The following is a 23699-nucleotide window of genomic DNA, read 5'->3' as shown; positions in this document are numbered from 1 at the left end:
CTTCTTCTTCTTCTTCTTCTTCTTCTTCTTCTTCTTCTTCTTCTTCTCTACAATTTATTCACTTTGTATCCTGGCTGTGGCCACTCCCTCATATCCCTCCCCTAGTCCACTCCTAGGAGAGGCACACTCCTCTCCTACTCTCTGACCTTAGCCTATTAGGTCTCATCAGGACTGTCTGGATCCTCTTTCTCTGTGGTCTAGTAAGTCCACATTACCAGAGGGGGTTGAACAAAGAGCAGGCAATCAAGTGCATGCCAGTGACTGCTCCCCTTATTAGGGTACCCCCATGGAGACTGAGCTGCCCATGGGGCTACTAAAAATATATTTTAAAACACAAGCTCTCATGAAAGACAGAGTTTTACCTGGCTCTCCCTTTCCCAGCAGATATCATTTGCCATATGCTCCTTAGCCAGAGGCTTTGACTTTGTGCACAGTTTCCAGGTTCATATTTGTATTTAATCTGGTTTGAGCTTGCACAACCCCTGTGATTCATCTGCTCTATTTTATTAAAAAAAAGTTGTTTTAGTTATCTACGTTCTCTGACTCTTAGGACGTTCTGTCTTTCATAATGATCCTCGGAGTGTTCTTATCACCCACTTAAGCCTGGGTGTTGCTCTGTCTTTCTCTCTGCACTTTTAAGCCTGTCTCCATTGCCACTGGATGCTGGAGAGAAACTATATTCACCGTTACTCTCAGGTCACCAAGGAATCAGAAAGCAATGTTCTGTTTACATCTGCATGTTCTCTGAGGGCTTTTGAATGTGAGCCTGCACCTTTTTCACTGTCTTGTTCAGGCTTCCAGAGCACATGCAGCATTTCCAGACTTCTTCAGGAATTCTACAGCGGAGTGGTGGGCAAAAGAAATTTACGATTTCTACAATGAAAAAATGAAGTTTGATGGCTTGTGGATTGTAAGTGAGCTATTCATGTTTTATCTCAAATTTATTCTGTAGTGGTTTTGCAAATCTAATAATAATGCCTATAGAACCTTGTGTAGGTTAGCTCACTCTTTTGTTGCTGAAGATTGTTACATAAAACACAGACCTTTAACAATTTAATACATATATATGACTATTACTTCCTGGGTTTCTCAACTTGACAAAGTAGCCAAAATAGCCTCTGCTTCTAGTTTTGAAAAAGAAATTAAGCACTTACTTAATTTATCTAAGGCAAAAAACTTACATTCAGCCACGGATGGTGGTGCATGCCTCTAATTCAAGCACTCAGGGAGGCAGAGGCAGACTGATCTTTGTGAGTTCAAGGCAAGCCTTGTCGAAAAGCAAGTTCAGGACAGCCAAAGCTACACAGAGAAATCCTGTCTCAAGAAACAAACAAAAGTCACACTCAACTATTAGCAAATGTAATGCCCCCCAAGCACTTTGCAAATTTTAGCTTTATAATTTTGAGATAGTATAAAAAGAGTCCTTCCCCCCCTCAAAAAAAAAAGAGTTCCCTTTTCTATAGGTAAATATTTCATGCAGGAAAATGTAAGTGTTGCGTGTCCAGCTTCTTGTCCAGCTTCAAAAGTATTCATTTTAACTTGTTTTCTCTTCTCTTTAAGGATATGAATGAGCCTTCAAGTTTTGTAAATGGAACAGTTACTAATAAATGCAGAAATGATACACTAAATTACCCACCTTATGCTCCAGGTACAATTAGATGGCTATACTTTTTATAATGTGATATCATTATTATTGTTTATTGCTTATGTAGACCTCAAGTTGTAGTAACTGTAAAATTTTTCTAAATTTTCAATAGTCACACAGCACAATATATCTAACCTCATGTCCAATATCCAACAACGGAGCACTGTTTTGAGGAGAAAAGCAATTGTATTGTTTTTATGCTCATAATTCTAAGTTAATATAAATTTTTATTGTGGTTTCTTAAGAATTTTCTAAATTAAATTATATAATTCCATTTACTCATTAAAAAATGTGTAGCAATTATTCTTAGGAAGGATAAAATAAAAGAAAATACATTCTCTGCTTATTTGTGATCTGGTGACAGCTGATGCTTGAAAGAAGGCAATAAACACACATAAAGCTTGTGGAAGACAACAGTGGCTTTGGTTCTGAAATGTGTTCTCCAATTGAATTATTTTAATGAAAATATTCTGGATCAGTATTTTACATTTAAATGAACAAAAATTGGTAAAAATTTCAGGTATGGAGAGATGGATTAATGATAGAGTGCCAACTGCTCTTTCAGAGAAACAGAGTTCTATTTCTATCACCCACCTGGGACAGCTTGAAATCACTTATTTATATTATTCCTGATCCAGAAGATCCAATGCCACTTTCTGGTCTCCGTGAGCACTTATGTGCACATGAACACATACACATAAATAAAAATTAAAAAGAAAATTTTAAAAATTACATGTAACAGATAATATACACACATTTTAGATATGTATAAACCCACAAGTTTCAGCTAGCATTGCACAGATCACTACAGACACCTATAATTTGTATACACAAAGTATACAAATGATTAAAAGTATATAATTATTTTAAATCTCAGAATTTGTTTATCAAAAATATGTGAGTCGGTGCACTATTATGATTTATTAGAATATGTGATCTTTTTATGGCACATAAGGAGAATATAACTAATCAGGTGGTGTATACTGTTTCCGAATATTTATAAAAACAGTTTTTACTTATTCACCATAAAGAAATGTTGAAAGCTTAGAGTGATCATCATGGTAATGACCCTGAGTTGATTGTTATCAGCTTATAGATGAATTAAAGCATTACTTTATACTTCATAAGTATCTTTTAATTCACTAATAAAACTTAAATCTGAAAATTAAAAATTAAAGAGTATATATTTATGAGCTACAGATTCCAAGTCATGTTCTTCAAAGTACTACTGTATTTTCCCAGAACTCACAAAAAGAACTGAGGGGCTACATTTCCGAACCATGTGCATGGAGACGGAACAGATTCTTAGTGATGGGTCACGAGTTTTGCACTATGATGTGCACAATTTATATGGATGGTCACAAGTGAAACCCACTCTGGAGTAAGTAATGTTTGGAATTTTCTCCTCTGCTTTTCTGGGCTTTTTTATATTGATATTAGCTTCAAAGAATCATACTTCAAGAGCCTTGATGAATTTCTTTCTTTTCCAACTGTTTTTGTAAATTACTTCTTTCATTAATTGTAGAGAAAAATTCATTTCTACCTATCAATCAGGTAAGCAATCAAATAATCTACTTATCATCATTATGTTCTTTTTTTGTTTTTTCCATGTGATTCCAAAGGATTCTAGGCCATTCTAATGTGAGTTGTACATGTAATATATACCTATACATGCTATTATATGTATTTGTCACATTACACATGAAATAGAGAGATAGGTGAGAAAATGTGCACGATGGAAGATGAAAAGTGAAAGGTGAAAAGATAAAAGGATACAGATAATAGAAAGTAATGTATTATTACACTGTATTCTAAACAGGAATATGATTTAATATTCAAAAGTCATGAAAGCTACTATCTAAGGATAGAAGAGAAATGGAAAAGAAATTATAAACATATTTGTGTAATTCCTTTTCTTGATGAAATTTGACTTGGGATATATTCCAGAACTGAAGTACAATGATTACTTTTTTGGAAAAAAAAAAAACAAAAAACAATCCATTAAAATCTTCTAGTCTTTATATACTGTAAAGCAGGGGATTCTTTAGCATATACATTCTTCAGAGTAATGTGTACAATATAAGTTATAACTGAGAAGAGCTGCATTGAGTTATCATATCTAGACTTCTATTGGATACTACAAATTTAAGAAGAATAAAACGCCCTATTTGGTTATTAGCTTAGTTAATATTAGAGATAACTTACAAACATCAAATGGTTAAAAAAGGAAAATTATGTTTTATCTGTGCGTGTCACTGTATTGAATGTTAAAAGGGAAGGAAACGGTCTGCTCATGCCTGGGAGGGTACTAGTACCTAATGAGGGACTGCTCAGCTGTGAAGTTCTGACTGTGCTAAGAAACCTGCATCATAAAGTAGGTGCTATGTTTTCAAGAAGTTGTCAAAGTAGAAATTTCTTTTTCTTATTAAATTTTTATTTTTACATTAGTTACATTTTATTTGCTTTGTATCCAAGCTGTAGCCCCCTCCCACATTCCCTCCCAAACTCTCCCTTTTTCCCTCATCTCTTCCCATATCCCTCTCTAAGTCCACTGATGAGGGAGGTCCTCCTCCCCTTCCATCTGAGTCTCATCAGGACTGACTGCAATGTCCTCCTCAGTGGCCTAGCAAGGCTGCTCCTCCCTCAGGAGGGTTGGTCAAAGAGCCAGCCACTGAGTTCATGTCAGAAACAGTCCCTATTCCCTTAAATAGGGAACTCACTTAGATACTGAGCTGCCATGGGCTACATCTAAGCAGGGGTTATAGGTTATATCCATGAATGAATCTTGGTTGGAGTATCAGTCTCAGAAAAGACCCCCTGTGCTCAGATATTTTGGTTCTGTTGCTCTCTCTTGTGGCGCTCCTGTCTTCTCCAGGTCTTACTAACTCCCTCTTCTTTCATATGATTTCCTACATGGTGCCCCAAAGCAGAAAGACACAGGGTATATACTCACTTATAAGTGGATACTAGACTTATAAGATAGGATAAACATACTAAAATCTGTACACCTAAAGAAGCTAAACAAGAAGGAGGACCCTGGGTAAGATGATCAATCCTCACTTAGAAAGATAAATGGTACGGACACTGGAAGAATGAGAAAACAAGAAAAAGGACAGGAGCCTACCACAGAGGGCCTCTGAAAGACTCTACCTAGCAGTGTATCAAAGCAGATGCTGAGACTCATAAGTAGAAATGTTTAAGCAAGGTGTGGTGACAGCCTCTAATCCCCGCACTTGAAAGGCAGATCTCTGAGTCTGAGGCCAGCCTGGTCTACAAAGCAAGTTCCAGGTCAGCAAAGGCTACACATAGAAACTCTGTCTTGAAAACAAACAAACAAAAATTTTAAAGAAAACAAATGATGTAAACATGCAACATATTTCTTCATTTTATAGTGCAATACAGAAGACCACTGGCCTGAGAGGAATAGTCATCTCTCGGTCCACTTATCCCACTGCTGGTCGATGGGGGGGACACTGGCTCGGAGACAATTATGCAAAATGGGATAATATGGAAAAATCCCTCATTGGTATGTAATAATTATCTTGTATCATTATTTTTATAATTTTCATAAAATATTTGTTTTGCCTTATGCTGGATGTATCATTGCTAACTCGTAAGAATTAAAATAGTCACATCCTTTTTATGAAACAGAACACTACTGAAACATCATTAGTCAGGGAGTTATAATCAATGATGCTTCAGAAAAACGAATGACTGATGATACTCAGCTAGTTTATTTGGATAAAAATACCACTATCTGTCTTGAACTATGTAACTGGTTGAAAAGTCAAGAGCTTGAAAAGCCACTATTCTACAGCTAACAAAGAAATGAGTAGATATTTTCTGCTAGAAAATAAGAATCACCTAGTTATGGTAAAGAATGCAACACACCCAGCTAAAGCTTTTTCTGGCAAAAGACTGGTCAAAGCATCAATAGACAAATACTGTTTTGAGTCTAGACTTAAACCTTATTGATGAATGAAAGATTCTTAAAACCATGATTAGAATATTTATTTACCAAAAGAGTTGAGAAATTAGAAGTATTCTATTTTGTATGATTTTTTATATTACTCAATAAGAGTAATTATACATTTTATATGATAAAATAAATGGCTAAATAGTTGCGGAAAATATATTTTTAATTGAAATTGGGAAAATACTATCACTTAGCCTTATGCCACCATGGCATGTTTATAACTTATTTGTGCTTAAGTTACATTATGGTGCTATTGCCTTAAACCATGCGATCTCTTATTTTTGAGAATATCATTCACACTACTAAGCACAAAAAGTGGTATAAATTTTATAAGAGAATAATCTATTATTAATACCAAATATTTCATTTAATAAGAAATGATATTTGAAGAGAACATGTTCGTTAATAAAAGTAAAATACTGAAATAAATAAAAATATTTCTATAAAACTTTATTCTCTTTTTTAGGTATGCTGGAGTTTAATCTTTTTGGGATACCATATGTAAGTAGATCTATTCATTTTATATTTGTAGTCTATACAACTTTAGAAAAAGTACTTAATATGCATTAAATATAACTTATCTTTTAGGTTGGAGCAGATATCTGTGGTTTCTTCAATGATTCAGAATACCATCTCTGTGCTCGTTGGATGCAAGTTGGAGCCTTTTATCCATATGCGAGAAATCACAACATTCAATTTACTAGAGTATGTAATTACTACATTCATGGCAATTTTGTTTTATTTATTTTTCTCCATGCAGCCTTAAATTGTTTGTTGTTGTTTCAACTGTATTTTACTTGACAATGTTCTAAATGAATGCTCCAAATCTTTTTGTATTTATGAAAGACTATTTAGTATGACCTGAAGTATTCCCAGGCATCATGGCTTGGTTAGGGAACACACACACTATAGCTGTTCTATAAGATTTTGGAAAAGTTAGGGGGGGAAATGTCTAACTGTAGAATGCATTTCAACGTGGGACAGAGCAACAAAAAAAATTCGACTTGAAGCTGAATTGATTAGAAGGACTAGACATTTGAAATAAAGGATGGAATGGAAAGATTTAAAAGCAAATATTTAAAAAACAAGTTATTAAGTTGAAAAACGAGAAAAAATAGCATGATTGCAGGAGCAGGTCTCTGTGCAGTGGCAATCACTGAGAGTTATTAACATTATTAACTGTGCATACAATTTTTGAGTACTGCATTAGACAGTCCCTAATTTTTTGGAAAACTGTGTACACTTAGAGGCCATATCCTACGAAGCACTAGGTAATAGTGCAAAGCAAAAAGGTGACTGGAGCAGAAAGCACGTCAGTCAAAGGCTGACAATAGAAAACACCAGAAGGTCATCATCCAAGCATATTTCCTAACCAAAACATGCATGCTGTGCTGGGGGAACATTGAAGCATCCATATTTTACTTAAACTAGAGGAAGGGGATTTATTAACTTTTAATAGTAAAAAAGACAAGGATACAAAGCAAGTTAAGATGTTTTGAAGCAATTTGAAAGACAGGCAAATTGTGGAGAAGTATTTTGGAGAAATGTCAAAATTTTAACACAATGTTGCTACTAATTTAGGAGATTACCACACTGGATAAAAACAGCAGGGATTAAGAGAAGTCTGGATAGGGAGTGATTTGGAGAATATTTATGGAGAGTGTATATATATACTTAAATATTTATTTTTTGTATTCTAATGATTCATTATATTCTAAGGTGATTTATTTATATTTATATTTAAAATGAGTTAAGGTCTATTAAATATGTGTTAAGTATGGGGAATACAGTTGAAGAGATGCATGGAGGTTCTATACCCAAATGGAAGTTTCTTGAGGGCATGGATTCGAACAGAGGTGTCAATGAGGAAAAAAGTTCATATATTTAAGGAGGTTAATTCCAGATAAAGAATTTCAAATTCAGAAGCTACTAACATTGGTAGAATTTTGGAAAAAAAATAACGTAGAGAAGGAAGGACAGAAGAAAGAAATATTTTAAAATAAATATCTCCAGAAATTAAAACTTAATTTGTTTAAATATGAATCAATGAAATTGAAGTTAACACTCCATGGTTATGTATCAACAGAACGAAACCTGCGATTACATAATTTGGCAAAATCTTATTATCTTTGTCTCTTTCTACTTGACAATGAAACTATTGAAATATACTATGTATTAATAACTACCATTATACATAGGATCATGCATAATTTAATAATTTTAGAGCTAGTGTAATTTCAAGTCTTTGCTTAATCTGATAGTGCATTTCCCAGGGGAAACACCAGGTTATCATTCCAAATTTCTTATTTCCAAAATCTAATAAAGTTAAATTCTTTATAAATCTGATGTAGCTCTAAAAGTCTCTAACTATTGCCATTAACAAACATAAGAGAGATGCCCTTTGTAATTATAAGGAAGTGTAGTTTGTGTCCATGATTCATATTAAAATATATATTAATTCCTTTTTTTCTGATAAGAACAATAATATTCTTGTAGATTCTTTTTTTAATATTAGTTACAGTTTATTAACTTTGTAGATTCTTTTTTAATATTAATTATTAAATAATTAATAAATAATATTAATTACAGTTTATTAACTTTGTATCCCAGCTGTATCCCGCTCCCTCATCCCCTCCCAAGCCCACCCTCCCTCCCTTATCTCCTCCCTGCACCTTTCCAAGTCCCACTGATTGGGGAGGACCTCCTCCCCTTTCATCTGACCCTGGTTTATCAGTAGATTCTTAATACTGCACTATCAGTATTACTTTTTGACTTGAAGTGTATTGCAAAGAAGACTTAGAGGCGTTCAAGATTAATGGGCATATTCCTTCTGTGCTATTAATAGTACTGTAATCTATTCATTTCCCATGACACTCTACAGTGCGAGAGGCTAGTATGGTGATCCCCATTTATCCCTTGATATTTCAGGCCATGTTTGTGTAACTAACAATATGTTTTGATTTGTAGACTTCACTTCTCAACACTGAGTATTACCATAGCTGGCAATGTATTTATCATCTTTTAAAGTATGAACTAGATCAAGCTCTGGGCATAATTTACATTAACTTATTAAAATCCTAATATTCTACCACTTTCACTCTTGATATGAAAAAGAACTAAGAGAGCATTAGGGGTTTCTGTAAAGATAGTACATACCACATGATATTGTTAATTATTTGCTGCTTTCATTCTTCAAGAATATCTTTGAATATCAAGATCCAAAAGATGAGTTGTGCCTGACACATTGTGCTTATTTTCAGAGGCAAGATCCTGTTTCCTGGAATGAAACTTTTGCTGAAATGTCAAGGAAGGTTCTAGAACACAGATACACTTTGCTGCCGTATTTCTACACACAGATGCATGAAGCCCACGTTCACGGTGGCACTGTCATCAGACCCCTAATGCACGAGTAAGTGCAAGACTTTATTTTCTTCCACAAGTACCTTTATTTACTTTAATCTATTCTATATCCTCACATACTATGTTGTAGGTGCTGTATGGTATATTTTGAATTAATAAAGGTTTACATAAGCAAGCCTAATAAGCCCTCTAATGTAGTCAGTATATAAGATGCCCTAATTATTAAAACGTAATACTTACTTTAGAAATATCTCTTTAACTTGGTCATAAGGCACTTCGCTTCTCAACTCTCCTATATTTACTGAGTAATTAAATGAGGTGTCCTTTCAGATTTCCCTTATGATGAACTAATAAAACTCACAGCTGTATACCTTAAGAACTAGTACTCAAAATAAAATCATCAAAATAATAAATATCAATTGTATGCCTTCACTTTGGATTAAAGATTTAAAAAGTGCAGCAAATAAAAATAACTGCAGTGAGCTCAGCTCTAAATGGGACACCTACACAGTATCTCCTTCTCTGGAGGCCCGACAATCAGTACATGAGAGGGAGGCAGGTCTGAAGAGCTACAGGCTGAAGATGACAACAGGGTTTTGTACACAGCAGGGCAGATGCACATATAAACTCACAGTGTTGTGACAGTGTGCACAAAACACGTGCAAGCTCAAGCCGGGAAAAATCCTACCATGGAATGGGAAATTAGACTTTTTTTTTCAGCTTAGGAGCTATTCATGACAGAAAGGAAACTGAGAGATGGTTTTTGTTGTTGTTGTTGTTGTTGTTAGTTTGAAATTATTTTTATTCTAATTTTTATCTAAAGTTTCTTTTTAAATTTTCTATTTATTATTTACTACAATTTGTTTACTTTGTATCCCGGCTGTGGACCCCTCCACTCCTCCTAATGTCTCTCTCCTCTCCCTATGCCCCTCCCCTAGTCCACTGATAGGGAAGAACCTACTCCCCTTCTATTTGACCTTAGTCTATCAGATCTCATCAGGACTGGTGGCATTGTCTTCCTCTGTGGCTTGGCAAGGCTGCACCCCACAGTGGGAGGTAACCAAAGAGCAGGACACTGAATTTATGTCAGAGACAGTCCCTGTTCCCATTACTAAGGAGACCACTTGAGACTGGGTCTATGGCTACATTTGAGCAGGTGTTTTAGGTCCTCTCCATGCACGGTCCTTGGTTGGGGTATCAATGAAGTGTTTCTCTACTGGTGGCCTAAACATACTCCAGTGGTTAGCCATAGGCTCAAGACTCAGGCAGAACTTTTTGCAGCCAAAAGGTTGTTATAAGAAAAACGAGGGGAATAAAGTTAGTAGGAAAAAAATTAAAAGATGTGGAAATAAGAGGAGCTAGTAGTTGTGGATATGATTAAAATACAAAATAAATTCTCAGGAAAACTATAATAATAATAAAAAGAGAATCAAGGTTATAGTAGAGAGTGCACGCCTCCATTCCTTTGAGCTCGCATTCTTGGGTCAGCCCCTGCCATCCTGCTGTTTCTCTCTGCATCGTATTGGCGCCCCGACTCTTAATGTTTCTGGTTAATCTCTTGCATTTCTAACCTTTGAGAGTTTGATTATGGACTTAGAACATTTTTCTGTCCTGCTGAGAGGACTTTAGCCTTTGTCACATGAGGAGTTCAGTGAGGGCTAATCCCCAAGGGCCACTTTACCACAATTCCTGGTTGCTAATGAAATAAAAGCAAAATTAAAACTAATTTTAAAAATGATCAATTTTTTAATTTCAATAGCATAAGAAACAGGAACATTTGATAACAACTATTTCCAAATTTACATTATATTTTTTATGATTATTTTCAATGTTAGAAACCAACTTACATCTTTGATGTTATAACAATATGTCAATCATTACAAAATGCTCTAAGGCAATTTTTCCTCTCTCCACTGTGATTTTTATTAATTTCTTCATTTTTAGTTTTTAATATTTTGAACTATAGTTTTGTATATATGTAATATATTTAATTATAGATATATGTAGCATATATAATTTAGTATATATAAAAGTTTAACTCATATATATAAGTTAAAATGTATATCTATTTCTATTTTCTTAGTCCTTTACCTGTTTAACATGTTCATTTGTTTGTTTTTTTTACTTTCTTGATTAGTTGTTTCTTGAAACACGACTTGACTTTGTATACTTTGAACTCATGCAATCAGGTGCTCTTCATCTCACAGCAATTCTTCTGCCTCAGCTTTCATGTGTTAGGATTGCAGGTGTAAACATGCACATCTTGTCTTAAAAACTCTTTGGTTAAAATAAACAAAAATCCACACAGTGAGAGTTTTATAATCTTTTTTCAGGGTGTTTGTCACTGTTCCTTTCAATGTTGTTGATCTTTACTAGACAAAGTTGATATCTAAGCAGGTGTATCAACTCTTCTCTAAAAGTCTCCCCCATACTGATTTGTCACTAAACTGTTAAAATATTTATTAACAATTTTTTTCTTAGATTATTTAGACAAAATTTGGTTTTACATATAAAGTTTGCACTGTTCCACACTGTGTTCCAAGTAATAGAATAGATTTTTGTTTTAAATACTTTTGACCATGGTTTTCATTTGACTACACAAAGAAATCAAAATAAAACAACTTTACAGGTAACTTGGATCTCACGAAGCATTTTATGGTGTTGAGAAGAAGTTAAATTCACTGTTTATCTCTGTGCCCTATTTTTTTAATTGTTTTTTAATTTGTTTGGTTTGTTGCTGTTTAACTTCTTGAATTCTTTATATATTCTGGATATTAGCCCTCTCGCAGATGTAGGGTTGGTGAAGATTCTTTCCCAACCTGTACCCTGGCATTTTGTTCTGATGACTAATAAAAGGGGGTAGAGAGCTAAACAGAGAATTCTTAATAGAGGGGAATATTGAATAGCAGAGAAACAGTTAAAGAAATGTTCAACATCCCTAGTCATCAAGGAAATGCTAACTAAAATGACCCTAAGATTTCACCTTACACCTATCAGAATGGCTAAGATCAAAAACTCAAGTGATAACACATGATAGAGAGGAAGTGGAGAAAGGGGAACTCTCCTCAATTGGTGGTGGGAATGTAAACTTGCACATCCATTTTAGAAATCAATTTGGCATTTTCTCAGAAAACTAGGAATAGTGCTACCTCAAGATCCAAATATACCACTCCTAGGCATATATCCAAAATATGCTCAAGTATACAGCAAGGACATTTGCTCAAAGCATGTTTGTAGCAGCTTTATTCATAATAGCCAGAATCTGGAAACAGGGGCTGTCTCTGACATGAACTAAGTAGCTTACTCTTTGACCACCTCTCCCCATGGTGGGAGGGTGGTGGCCCAACCTTACCAGGTCACAGAGGAAGACAATGAAGCCAGTCCTAATGAGACCTGATAAGCTAGGTTCAGATGGGAGGAGAGAAGGACCTCCCCTATCAGTGGAATGGGGCAGTGGCTTGGGAGGAAAAAGGGGGAGAAGGATGGTATTGGAAGGGTATGAGGGAGAGGGCTACAGTTGGGATCCAAAATTAATAAATTGTAATTAACAAAAATATAAATTAATTTTTAGAAGAAGAGATTAAATTCTTAAGTTTAATTGAATACTTTGTTACTCTTTTGTGAAGGTTCTTTGATGATAAGACAACCTGGGAAATATACAAGCAGTTCCTGTGGGGTCCAGCTTTTATGGTGACCCCTGTCCTTGAGCCTGTATGTATGAACATGTTTTGTATTATCTAAATGATATAATTTTATTTCAGATGATTTCAATGACTTTCTTTTTCATTTCCAGTTCAGGGACAGTGTGAATGGCTATGTCCCCAATGCTCGGTGGTTTAACTACCATACGGTGAGTTTTGAAAGAATTTTGAGAACTAAATAAACACAAATACATCATATTTGGTTGATTTATTCATAAAGTAATTTCTGCATTTGTTTATTTCCCACTTAAAAATTCAGAATGAGTTATGTGCATTTAATTATAGTTGAATCAAATTAACATTCCATGATACAATTAATATAGTCTCCTTTAGTGTCTTATGCAATCATGATTTGTTCTAGCAAAGAAACAGAAATGTGTACTATATTACAAATATCTGTCACCTCTTTTTTTAGATTTCCTCAAGCTTTTAATTAGTCTATATTAATTGTACATATTAATGAGTTTCATTACACTTTCAAACACACAGAGAATGTATTCAACCCTAATCTTCCAGATTCCCTCTCCCTTTTCTTCCTTCCTTTCTTTTTATTTATTTTTATTATTAGTTACATTTTATTAAATTTGTATCCCACTCCCTCATTCCCTCCCAATTCCAAGTTCATGTCAGAAATAGTCCCTGTTCCCCTTACTAGGGTACCCATTTGGATACTGAGCTACCATGGGCTACATCCAAGCAGGGTTTCTAGGTTATATCCATACATGGTCCTTGGTTGGAGAAACAGTCTCATAAAAGACCCCTGTGCCCAGATATATTTGATCCTTGTGGAGCTCCTGTCCTCTCCAAGTCATATTAACTCCCCCTTCTTTCATATGATTCCCTGCACTCTGCCCACGTTTTGATTATGAGTCTCAGTATCTGCTTTGGTACACTGCTAGGTAGAGTCTTTCAGACGCCCTCTGTGGTAGGCTCCTGTCCTGTTACTTGTTTTCTCCTACATCCAATGCCCATCCCATTTGTCTTTCTAAGTGAGGACTGATCATCTTACCCCGGGTCCTCTTTCTTGTTTATCTTCTTTAGGTGTATAGATTTCAGTATGTCTATCATATCTTATAGGTCTATATAAGTGAGTATATACCATGTGTGTCTTTCTCCTTCTGGGATACCTCACTCAGAATGATCTTTTCTAGATCCCACCATTTGCCTGCAAATTTCATGATTTCCTTGTTTTTAATTGCTGAGTAGTATTCCATTGTGTAAAAGTACCGCAATTTCTGTATCCGTTCCTCCATTGATGGACATCTGGGATAAGAACTAAAGAAGTTAAAAAGCAATAACTCAAGCAATGCAATTAAAAATGGGGTATGGAGCTAAACAGAGAATTCTCTGTAGAGGAATATAGAATGGCAGAGAAATACTTAAAGAGATGCTCAATGTCCTTAGCCATCAGAGAGATGCAAATCAAAACGACCCACCAGAATGGCTAAGATAAAAAACTCAAGTGACAACACATGCTGGAGAGGTTGTGGAGAAAGGGGAACCCTTCTCTATTGCTGGTGGGAATGTAAACTTGTGCAACCACTTTGGAAATCAATCTGGCGCTTTCTCAGACAATTAGGAATAGTGCTTCCTCTAGATCCAGCTGTACCACTCCTAGGCATTTATCCAAAAAATACTCAAGTACTCAAGGACATTTGCTCAACTATGTTTGTAGCAGCTTTATTTGTAATAGTTCTGTCAGCTTTTAAAGTGAAAAATTCTAACACTTAATTTCATAAGTATGCCTTCTTACATTTTTGCATTACTAATTGTTATATCTCGTTCCTCTTCTTCTTCTCATTACCAGGGGGAAGATATAAAGGTAAGAGGACAACATCAAGTCTTTCCAGCTCCTTTTGATGAAATCAATCTACACGTCCGAGGAGGTTATATTCTACCATGTCAAGAACCCAGTCGGAACACACATCTCAGGTACATTAACTCCTTTTAGAACTGCAATTCCTTGTCATAATATGTCCAGCTCTAAAAGTCAGTAGTTAAAAATGATCTGAGCTTTTCTGCCTGCCTTCCTTCTGTGGAAACGTGGGTGCTTAGTCATAAACAGAAGAGATGGCAGAAAATGAGACTTTTGATGAACTTCAGCTTCCCCTGCTACCTCGTTCCCCTGGGATGACAGAGAGCCATCCTGGTAGATGTCACACTTGAAGCTTAGAGTCCAGTTAAGCATGCACTAACCTAGCTGAAATGAATATTTTGTTATGATACTCAAACCATTCCACTCACCCTCAGCTTGGAAGCAGACACACTGTCACTTTATTATAGTGAACAGTAAACATAATAACCATTAGTAGTAATTCATAGAATTTTAAGATCTGACCCCTTCTTTCAATATCACCTTACTTATTTGTTTAAAATGTAATTTCAAAAGAAAAGTTGGTAGTATCTCTCAACATGCAATGAGCATGAAGACTCATGTAAAATTGTCTTCCAGTGTTATATGCCCTTCAGAAGTAAGGCTTTTCTGAGTACAGGCTAAAACGTAATGACCTCTCTAATATGCATTAGTATTCACAATGAATACTCCACCTTTTGAGTCGCTGCTTAAGCAAGGCCATCATCTTTTTTATTTTTAACTATGACATGAAAATAACTACACCTTTTAAAAAGCATTGTTAATTTTTGAGGCACTGTCTTGTATAGTATAAACATGTTTTGAACTGCCTATGAAGCAAAGGATGACCTTGAACTTTTGATCCTCCTGTCTCTACTTCCTTAGTGCTGCACATGTAGAACTAGAGCTCACACATCCAGGGTTTCATAATGTTGGGCAAATTTTCAATCTAACAACTGAAAACTTTTTATAAAGACTTTCTAGAATACAAATCTGTATTGTAGAAAGCTGATAAGAAGGATAGGTATATAGGAAGGTTTCAATGCCTTGCCATTTTCTTTTTTTAAAAAATTAATTAAATTAATTTATTGATCACATTTTATTCACTTTGTATCCCCTCTGCAGCCCCCTCCCTTCTCTCCGCCTAGTCCCACATGCCCTCCCTCTTCTCCTTCTATGCCCTTTCTCTAGTCCCCTGACAGGGAAGGACATACTCCCTTTCTATCTGCCCCTAGCCTTCAGAGGAAGATGGCACAGCCAGTCTTGATGAGACCTGAAAAGCTACGGTCTTTGCCATTTTCATAGCCTCTTTTTCACAAACAGTCCCACCATATTTGGTGAACTTGCTTGGACACATTAATATCATCCAATGTCAATAGTTTATACCAGGGTTTGTGCCTGCTCTTTTATGATCTGTGGTTTTAAGCAAGTGAGTAATATCACACAGAGCAAGTTCATCGCTCTAAATAGCCTTTATTTTCTACCCGCTCAACCTCGTAGAACTCATGGCAATGACTGAGCCTTTAGCATTCACCAATTGCATGTCATAGAATGACATGATTTTGGAATTACACAGCCTGTAGCCTTTTTGGTTTACTTTCATTCATACTCCCTGCATCTCTTAACATTTTATCTTATTTATTTATATCATTGAATAATAATCAATTTTATGGAGTTTATTTGGGAGATTTCAGTTTGCTTTCCATTTTATTTCACTTCCTCTATCTCTTCATTTCTGTTCTGTATGTTATTTTCTGACTTATCTCTATGAAAATCCAGAAATCCATTAACAAGCTTAATTGACTGTTAATAATAGATATTGTTGATATCACTTAACAATATGGTTAACAACAGTTCGTTCATGCACTAAGTCTCCTCATGTGTGGAGGTACCTTCCATCTTCCCAAAGCCTTATCCCTTGTGAACAATAAGGGAGACATAGCTGTTTTGAATTTTACTGTTTATATTCATAAGTTAATAAAATGTCAGGTCCTTTCTTTTTGAATTCATAAGAACCCCTACTAATATGTCCAACCTCCAAGGATCATGAGTACATTCTGTGGCACGTGGTTGATGTAACAGTGACTCTTTCCTTTCACTTATCATTCTTTCCTTTGGTCGCTTTCCTGAAAAGATACATGATGGCATCCCAGAAACCATGAGCAAACACCTTACCTGCTTGGGCCATCTCTCCATTTATACACATGAATATGTAATTTGTGACATGAAGAACCCTCAGAGAGCTTTCCTAGCAAGCATGAAACCCTGAGTGTATGAACTCTAGTCCTACATGAACTAAGCAAAGATGGAACATAACTGAAATCTGAGCAGCACTCAGGAAGTAGAGACAGGAGGATAAAAACTCACCATTCCTTTTTTATTTTTTATTTATTTATGTGCTGAGGGTCACAAGTTAACAAGTTAGATGTGAGACTAACATTATATTTACACAAAGTAGGGTGTAACCTGTAAGAGATTTTAATATAATTTTCATTAGGATTTTTGTGTGTGTGTTTCTTTTGTTTTTGTTCACTTCGTATCCCAGCTGTAGACCCCTCCCTCATTCTGTCTCAATCCCTCCCTTTTTCCCTCCCTCATCTCTTCACATGTCCACTGATAGGGGAGGTCTTCTTCCCCTTCCATCTGACCTTAGCCTATCAGGTCTCATCAGGACTGGCTGCATTCTTTTCCTCTGTGGACTGGTAAGGCTGCTTCTCCTTCAGGGAGAGGTGATCAAAGAGCCAGCCACTGAGTTCATGTGAGAGACAGTCCCTCTTCTCCTTACTAGGGTACCCACTTGGATACTGAGCTGCCATGGGCTACATGTGAGCAGAGGTTCTAGGTTATATCTATGCATGGTCCTTGGTTAGAGAATCAGTCTCAGAAAAAAACTCTGTGCCCAGTTTTTTGTATTCTTTTTTTTAAATTTTTTTTATTAATTACACTTCATTTGCTTTGTATCCCCCCTGTAGCTCCTTCCCTCCTCCCCTCCCAACCCCTCCCTTTCTGCTGCTTCTCCACACATGTCTGTCCCCACGTCCACTGATAGGGGAGGTCTTCTTTTCCTTCCTTCTGATCCTAGTCTGTTAGGTCTCATCAGGAGTGGCCTCTGTGTCTTCCTCTGTGGCCTGGTAAGCCTGCTGCCCGCTCAGGGAGAGGTGATCAAAGAGCAGGCCAATCAGTTCGTGTCAGAGACAGTCCCTGTTCCATTACTATAGAACCCACTAGGAGACTGAACTGTCATGGGCTACATCTGTAAAGGGGTTCTGGGATATCTCCATACATGCTACTTGGTTGGAGTATCAGTCTCAGGGAAGATCCCTGTGCTTTGACTTTTTGGTTCTGTTGCTCTCCTTGTGGGGCTTCTGTCTTCTCCAGATCTTACTATTTCCTACTTCTTTCATATGATTCTTTAATTAGATTTATATATTTGTTTTCAAAACAGTATCTATCTGTAGTAGAATTAAACACTGAATCTGTGATGTTCCTGTCTCAGTCTCTCAAATTCTGGGAACATGGAATTAAATTTATAAGCTACTACAGGTACAACTAAACCAGATATTTGGATATTTATAAGATATCATTTCTTTTATCTAAGTAAATATTAATTAGTACATGTGTAAACATTTGTGCATTGCCATGCTTACCTAAAAATTAAATAAGAAATTACTGAAAATTTAAGTCTTAAAATTCTGATTTTGTTAGGAAACTTCAGAACAGTGTGTCTTTCAGTATCTGTGATTACCATAGCAAGACATAAAAGAATAATTTGTTTAGAGAATACCTTTTTAACAATTTGATGCTGTCAAACCAAGTTTTTTCTCACAAAATGCTGTAGAGTGAGCTGTATTTGGTTCATAAGTAAGGATAAACTGAAATAAGCATAAGGCTAAATAAGCATAAACTGAAAGACATGATCAATTAAAAATCCTGAACTTAGAACTATCTGATTATTCTTTTCATTATTTTAATATGCAGTTTATATTTGAATGATTTATATATAGAAATGTGAAGAAACGTTAAGCATAAGGTAATAAAAATTCTAGTAATAAGGCTGAGGCTACAGGTTAATGGTAGAATACTGGACACACCTGTGTCTGACACTCGTACTTTGGGAGAGCAATGGAGGAAAGGAGGGAAGAAGGGAGGAAAAGAGAGAATGATTAAAGAAATGATGCATAAAAGTAGGGTACCCACACGCTTAATGTCTTAAATTACTGTGACTGAGTCCTCTTCCGATTAATGGCAATAGGTGAACTCCTAAAGCAAATGTTATATGAGGTATTTTACATTGAGTATGATGAATTTCTTTTCTGTATCTCTTCTCATTTTATAGAAGGAAACTTCCTCATTTTCTCTGTTTAGACATTTGTTTGTTTTCTTAACTTCCATTATAATTAATATTCCTATATATCATATCAAATATTCTCCAAAAATTAGATATGGTTACATATTTCTTTCTTGTAGTCGAAAGAACCCCATGAAGCTCATCGTTGCTGCAGATGATAACCAAATGGCACAAGGAACTCTGTTCTGGGATGATGGAGAGACCATAGGTGGGTGGCACTGACAGCCTGCCTTATGTCGCATGGAGTTGACGTAATCACATGGTGTTAACTATTGTCCTTTGAAAGCTGAGCACAAGCCTAAACATATCACTTAATGTTAAAACAGTATAATTATTGCTGGAAACAGTACACATAAAAAATTTAAAAAGCAAAGGCTCCTTTCTTACTTTAAAGATGTTTAGTCCCTGCATTAAAGGATAAGCTAAGTGAATTGTGCTGGCATGGCTTACTTTTAGCAGAATCCAACACCGTGATATTTAGATTGACCTGATAAGTCAATGGGCTGACCATGCCACATCCGATGTGGCATAATTGATTTACAAACAAACAAAGAAAACAACATACTCTAAGACCAGCATGTGTTCTGCAGAGTGCGCTGAAATAAGTTCAGTCTTCTTACTGTGTTGCTATTGATTTTGCTTTTCCTTTTAAAATTCCATGTTGTCGTTGTTGCTGGTGTTTTTACTTCTTATTTTTACCTTAACATGGTAAACTACCTTAAAGTTACATTATTTTAATTGTTTGCATAATGGTGTCTCAACATAAATAGCTGGAATAAATAGCTAAGTCTCTCAAAATATATGCTTTGCTCTACACTGGCATCAGGCACATCTAAAGGTTTTGTTAAGAGCACAGAACGTGAGAGTAGGAAAAACAGCTAATCACGTGCTTGCCTTGAAAACATACCCAAGAACATACCTCACCTTGTTTTGTAGTAGTGTGCCCTGGCAATCCTACACTGAGGAACTGGAGACAGGCTTAACTTTGGGGTGAGGTGTAAGCCATGTAGTTTATATGACAAGCTCTGGGCTAGTGGGAGAACGTCTCCAAAAACAGTTGGAATCACTCACCTTTCACAAACACATGAAATACACATATATACACATACCTGTATGAAGAAGCGTACATAGAACCTACATGTCTATGTGAATAAGCAGAAAGAAAAGTGTTTGTGGCAGAATATAAGATTTAGAATCTGAAAAATTAGCAGAAAAGTAATTTTCAGAAAATTAATGACATGAATAGACCATAATTTGCACATTCCGACATGTGTGAATAGATGTGGAATTGAGAGATATCAATTTTCAGACATTACACCAGTCCCTGTCTTTATGATATATATGACTACATTTTAATTCTGCCATCTTATAAATCCTCAGTTCTTGTATAAGTACAAGGAGAAGAATATTTTTAAAAAATTCATTTGTTTAATTGTCTCACAACAGATTTCTTCACTGTACAATGAGAATAGCTACAATAATAATGACAATTATGATAATGGCAATATACATCTTCTATAATATTTCTGTTATTGTGCCTAAAATTTGCTACATAGGCTTTTGTGAGTGTTAGCTATATCATGGTTATGGCAAGATGGACTTCAGCTAAAGTCATGGATGTAAATAACATCTTTATTTGTTTTGTGTGTTTGTTTGATTTTAACAAGAAAGTATCGATAAAATATCATACCATTTTTCTCTCTCTACAGACACTTATGAAAAAGATCTATATACCTTGATACAATTCAATTTAAATAAGGTATGTAATATCTTCTATCATCAATTTTACTAAATGATGTATGGAGTTTTATTATTTGTCCATCATATAAAACACATTACTTAATATACTGAGTCACTTATTTGTTCTTCAGTGAGATTCATAGTGGTTCACAGCTATGTATTGTTTCTATTTACTTGAAACTTTAATGGAGACTTTTTTTCTCTTTCTTTGACATTATAGACAACTTTAACAAGCACTGTATTGAAATATGGGTATAGAAACAAAAACGAGATGATACTTGGAAACATTAATGTCTGGGGAAAAGGAACAGCCAGAGTCAATGAGGTTAATTTGATTTATGGTGGAAATACAGAACAAGTTACATTTACTCAAGATGAAGCCAAGGAGGTGAGTGACATAAGAATGTGCTTTATTCAACATGACTCTGCAAAATACATGATTTTTCATGGTCATTGCCACGATTAAAGAAACAGAATTTCAAAATAACTGTGGTGTTTGCCATTTATTTAATGTTTTACACTCATATATTTATTTATGTATTAACTTGTCATACAAATCAATTTAATGGCAGCTATTTTATAATTTTCCTTACATAAAATAAGCAATATTAATTTAGATTAAAATTCTAAATTGCTCTCACCTGGAACAATTTCTCAAATACTCTTTTCAATAGTAAGATTTACCTTTGAGAGTCAAATATATCTTAGATAAAAAGCCTCTGAAATTGTTTCAAAGTCAATGTATCTCCTCTTAGCACCATGAATAGCGACATGAGAGCGGCAAGACCCTGAGCCATACGTTCAGGATTCTTGTGTGTGAGGCATACCACTGCCCAAAAGGGCTTTTTATTTTCCACTATAATTTTAGGCTTTTCCTCCAAAGTTAGTAAATATATACAGGTATGTGACCTTTAAGTTACTTTGCATCCAAGTTCTGTGAATTTATGACCAATAAGTTTGGACTTAATACAATATATACTTAAGAAATCAGCTACCAGTATTTCCTCTGAGTAGGCCGTGTGTTTGTGACTATACCTGTGAGGAAACATTGTTTTCACAGAATAACAGGTTGCTCAAATTCAGTTTTAAAGAAAACTTTTGACAAGATTAGGTTCTAATGAATTCCCCAGGATGTTAGAGTACAAGAGCGCCGAGTGTAAGTTCTCTTACTTCAGTCTGAACGCTTGCTGTGCTGACACTGAAGTCTATTCTGCATGTTGGATTTACTCTGCAACTTAGAATATAGTCTTTCTATTACTTTGGTACTACACTACCCTAAATTAATTGCAACTTTACTTTCTGTTTTTAGATTCTAATAATTGACCTGAAAAATAAGAATGTTACTCTTGATGAACCAATAGAAATCAGCTGGTCATAAGTTCGAATTTCTGAGGAGGAACTGATATCAGATCCATGGTTCACCTTCATCTGCTTCCATCTTTCCTGACCTCTTACATTCTTTAAAATAGAGTTATCACAGTCTTTTTCTAAATACTTCTCTATTATGTACATACAAAGAAATGCTAATCTCATTCTATGAATGCAACCTGGAGGCCACTGCTCAGCAGGTTTAACAGCATTTGAATAATTATAATATGTTTTATGCAATAGCTAGACATGTAAACTTGTATGCATATAACTAGAATATGCTTAAAGGAAGTGATTTTTAAAATAACAATATTTGTAATGGCACATTATATGTGATAATATGTTCAATTGTGTAGACTTAACTTATTTAACAAATCACAAATTTAATCATTTTGTACAATGTATATTACATTATTACATTACAAAACAGGAAATAAAATGTGTATAACTACATTAAGATGTGTCTTTTTCCTTTGTTTATATAGCAAAATGTTTTGTTTATTTTTAAAAAAAAATTTAAATGTATTTGTTCACATTACATGTGTATCACAGCCTCCTCCTTCCTGTCCTCTTGTTCCCACCGCATTCCCCTTTCTGCCCCTACCCTTCTCCTCAGAAAAGGGGAGATTCCAACTACCAACACATCAATTTGCATCAGAATTAAGTGCATCCTCTTGCCCTGAGGTCCAACAAGGCCCAACAGCTAGGGACAGAAAAGTGATCCAAGCGCAGGCAACAGAATCCATGTCACAGACAGCACCCACTCTAATTTCTAAGGGACACTCTTGAAGACTAAGATGCCCAACAGCTACATATGTATGCAAGGCGTAGGTCCATTCCATGCTCTTTGGTTGGGGGTCCAGTCTCTGTGATTCCCCATGGGGCTAGGCTACTTGCCTCTGTTGGTCTTCTTGTGGAGTTTTTTCTCCTCTGGGTCCCTCTGTCCTTACCGACTCTTCCACAGGACTTTCTGTGCTCTGGCTAATTCTGTGTTTCTCTATGTCTGTTTAATTCCCCTGATGTGTGGAGGCTGTAAAAGGGTAGGTACGCTTGGCAACTGCCCTGCAAGTATCGCAGAGTATCGTTAATAGTGACAGGGATTGGCTCTCTCCCTTGTGGTGGGTGTCAAGTTCGGTCAATTATTGCCTTGTCCTTCCCTCAATCTCTGCTCTGTCTTTATCCCTGCAATCCTTGCAGGCATCTTTATCCTTGTAGGCCTGCGGTTGAAGGTTTTTTGGGAAAGTTGGTGTCCCCCTCCTTCCGCTGAAAGCCCTTCCTGGCTATAGGAGGGAGATACTTCAGTCTCCATATCCCCTCTCCTGCTAAGAGGCTCAGCTAGAGTCACACCAATATCTGCCCAGAAGCCTACCTCGCTGTGGTTCTCCATCTTGTCCTAGAGCTGCCCCACCCATCTGTTTCCCTTTTAGCTCTCAGTCATTCCACCTGCCACACCCAATTTCCTCCTACTTAATCCCCACTTTTGTTCCTCTTCCTACCCCCACTCTCATAGTTCTCTCTCCATCCACTTCATATTTCTATTTTATTTCTCCTTCTGACAGAGAATTAAGCATCCTCCTTTGGGCCTGTCTTGTTACTTAGTGTCTTTGGATCTGTGGATTGTAGAGTGATTTTCCTATACTATAAGGCTAATATCTGCTTATACGTGAGAACATACCATATATGACTTTCTGGGTCTGGGTTACCTCACT

At 35.8% G+C, this 23699-nt stretch overlaps 1 protein-coding gene across 1 annotated transcript in view; it reads left to right on the top strand.

The window, feature by feature from the left end:
* Si (sucrase-isomaltase) overlaps window positions 1-22447 on the top strand; it is a 94528-nt gene extending 72081 nt beyond the window's left edge. The window contains exons 35-48 of the mRNA XM_055596510.1: window positions 794-910; window positions 1561-1648; window positions 2888-3026; window positions 5038-5171; window positions 6088-6122; window positions 6210-6326; window positions 8882-9030; window positions 12608-12692; window positions 12775-12831; window positions 14490-14614; window positions 19002-19090; window positions 20592-20641; window positions 20843-21010; window positions 21932-22447. Of these exons, the coding sequence (XP_055452485.1) occupies window positions 794-910; window positions 1561-1648; window positions 2888-3026; window positions 5038-5171; window positions 6088-6122; window positions 6210-6326; window positions 8882-9030; window positions 12608-12692; window positions 12775-12831; window positions 14490-14614; window positions 19002-19090; window positions 20592-20641; window positions 20843-21010; window positions 21932-22000 (1422 nt within the window). The 3' untranslated portion in view covers window positions 22001-22447. The remainder of the gene's footprint in view (window positions 1-793; window positions 911-1560; window positions 1649-2887; window positions 3027-5037; window positions 5172-6087; window positions 6123-6209; window positions 6327-8881; window positions 9031-12607; window positions 12693-12774; window positions 12832-14489; window positions 14615-19001; window positions 19091-20591; window positions 20642-20842; window positions 21011-21931) is intronic.
* The last annotated feature ends 1252 nt before the right edge of the window (window positions 22448-23699 follow it).

This window comes from Psammomys obesus, unplaced genomic scaffold (genome assembly GCF_907164565.1).
Source record: "Psammomys obesus unplaced genomic scaffold, mPsaObe1.curated_primary_1811, whole genome shotgun sequence".
Taxonomy (NCBI): Eukaryota; Metazoa; Chordata; class Mammalia; order Rodentia; family Muridae; genus Psammomys; species Psammomys obesus.
The sequence above is the reverse complement of the archived record's forward strand: the minus strand, read 5'-3'. Positions and strand labels throughout refer to the sequence as shown.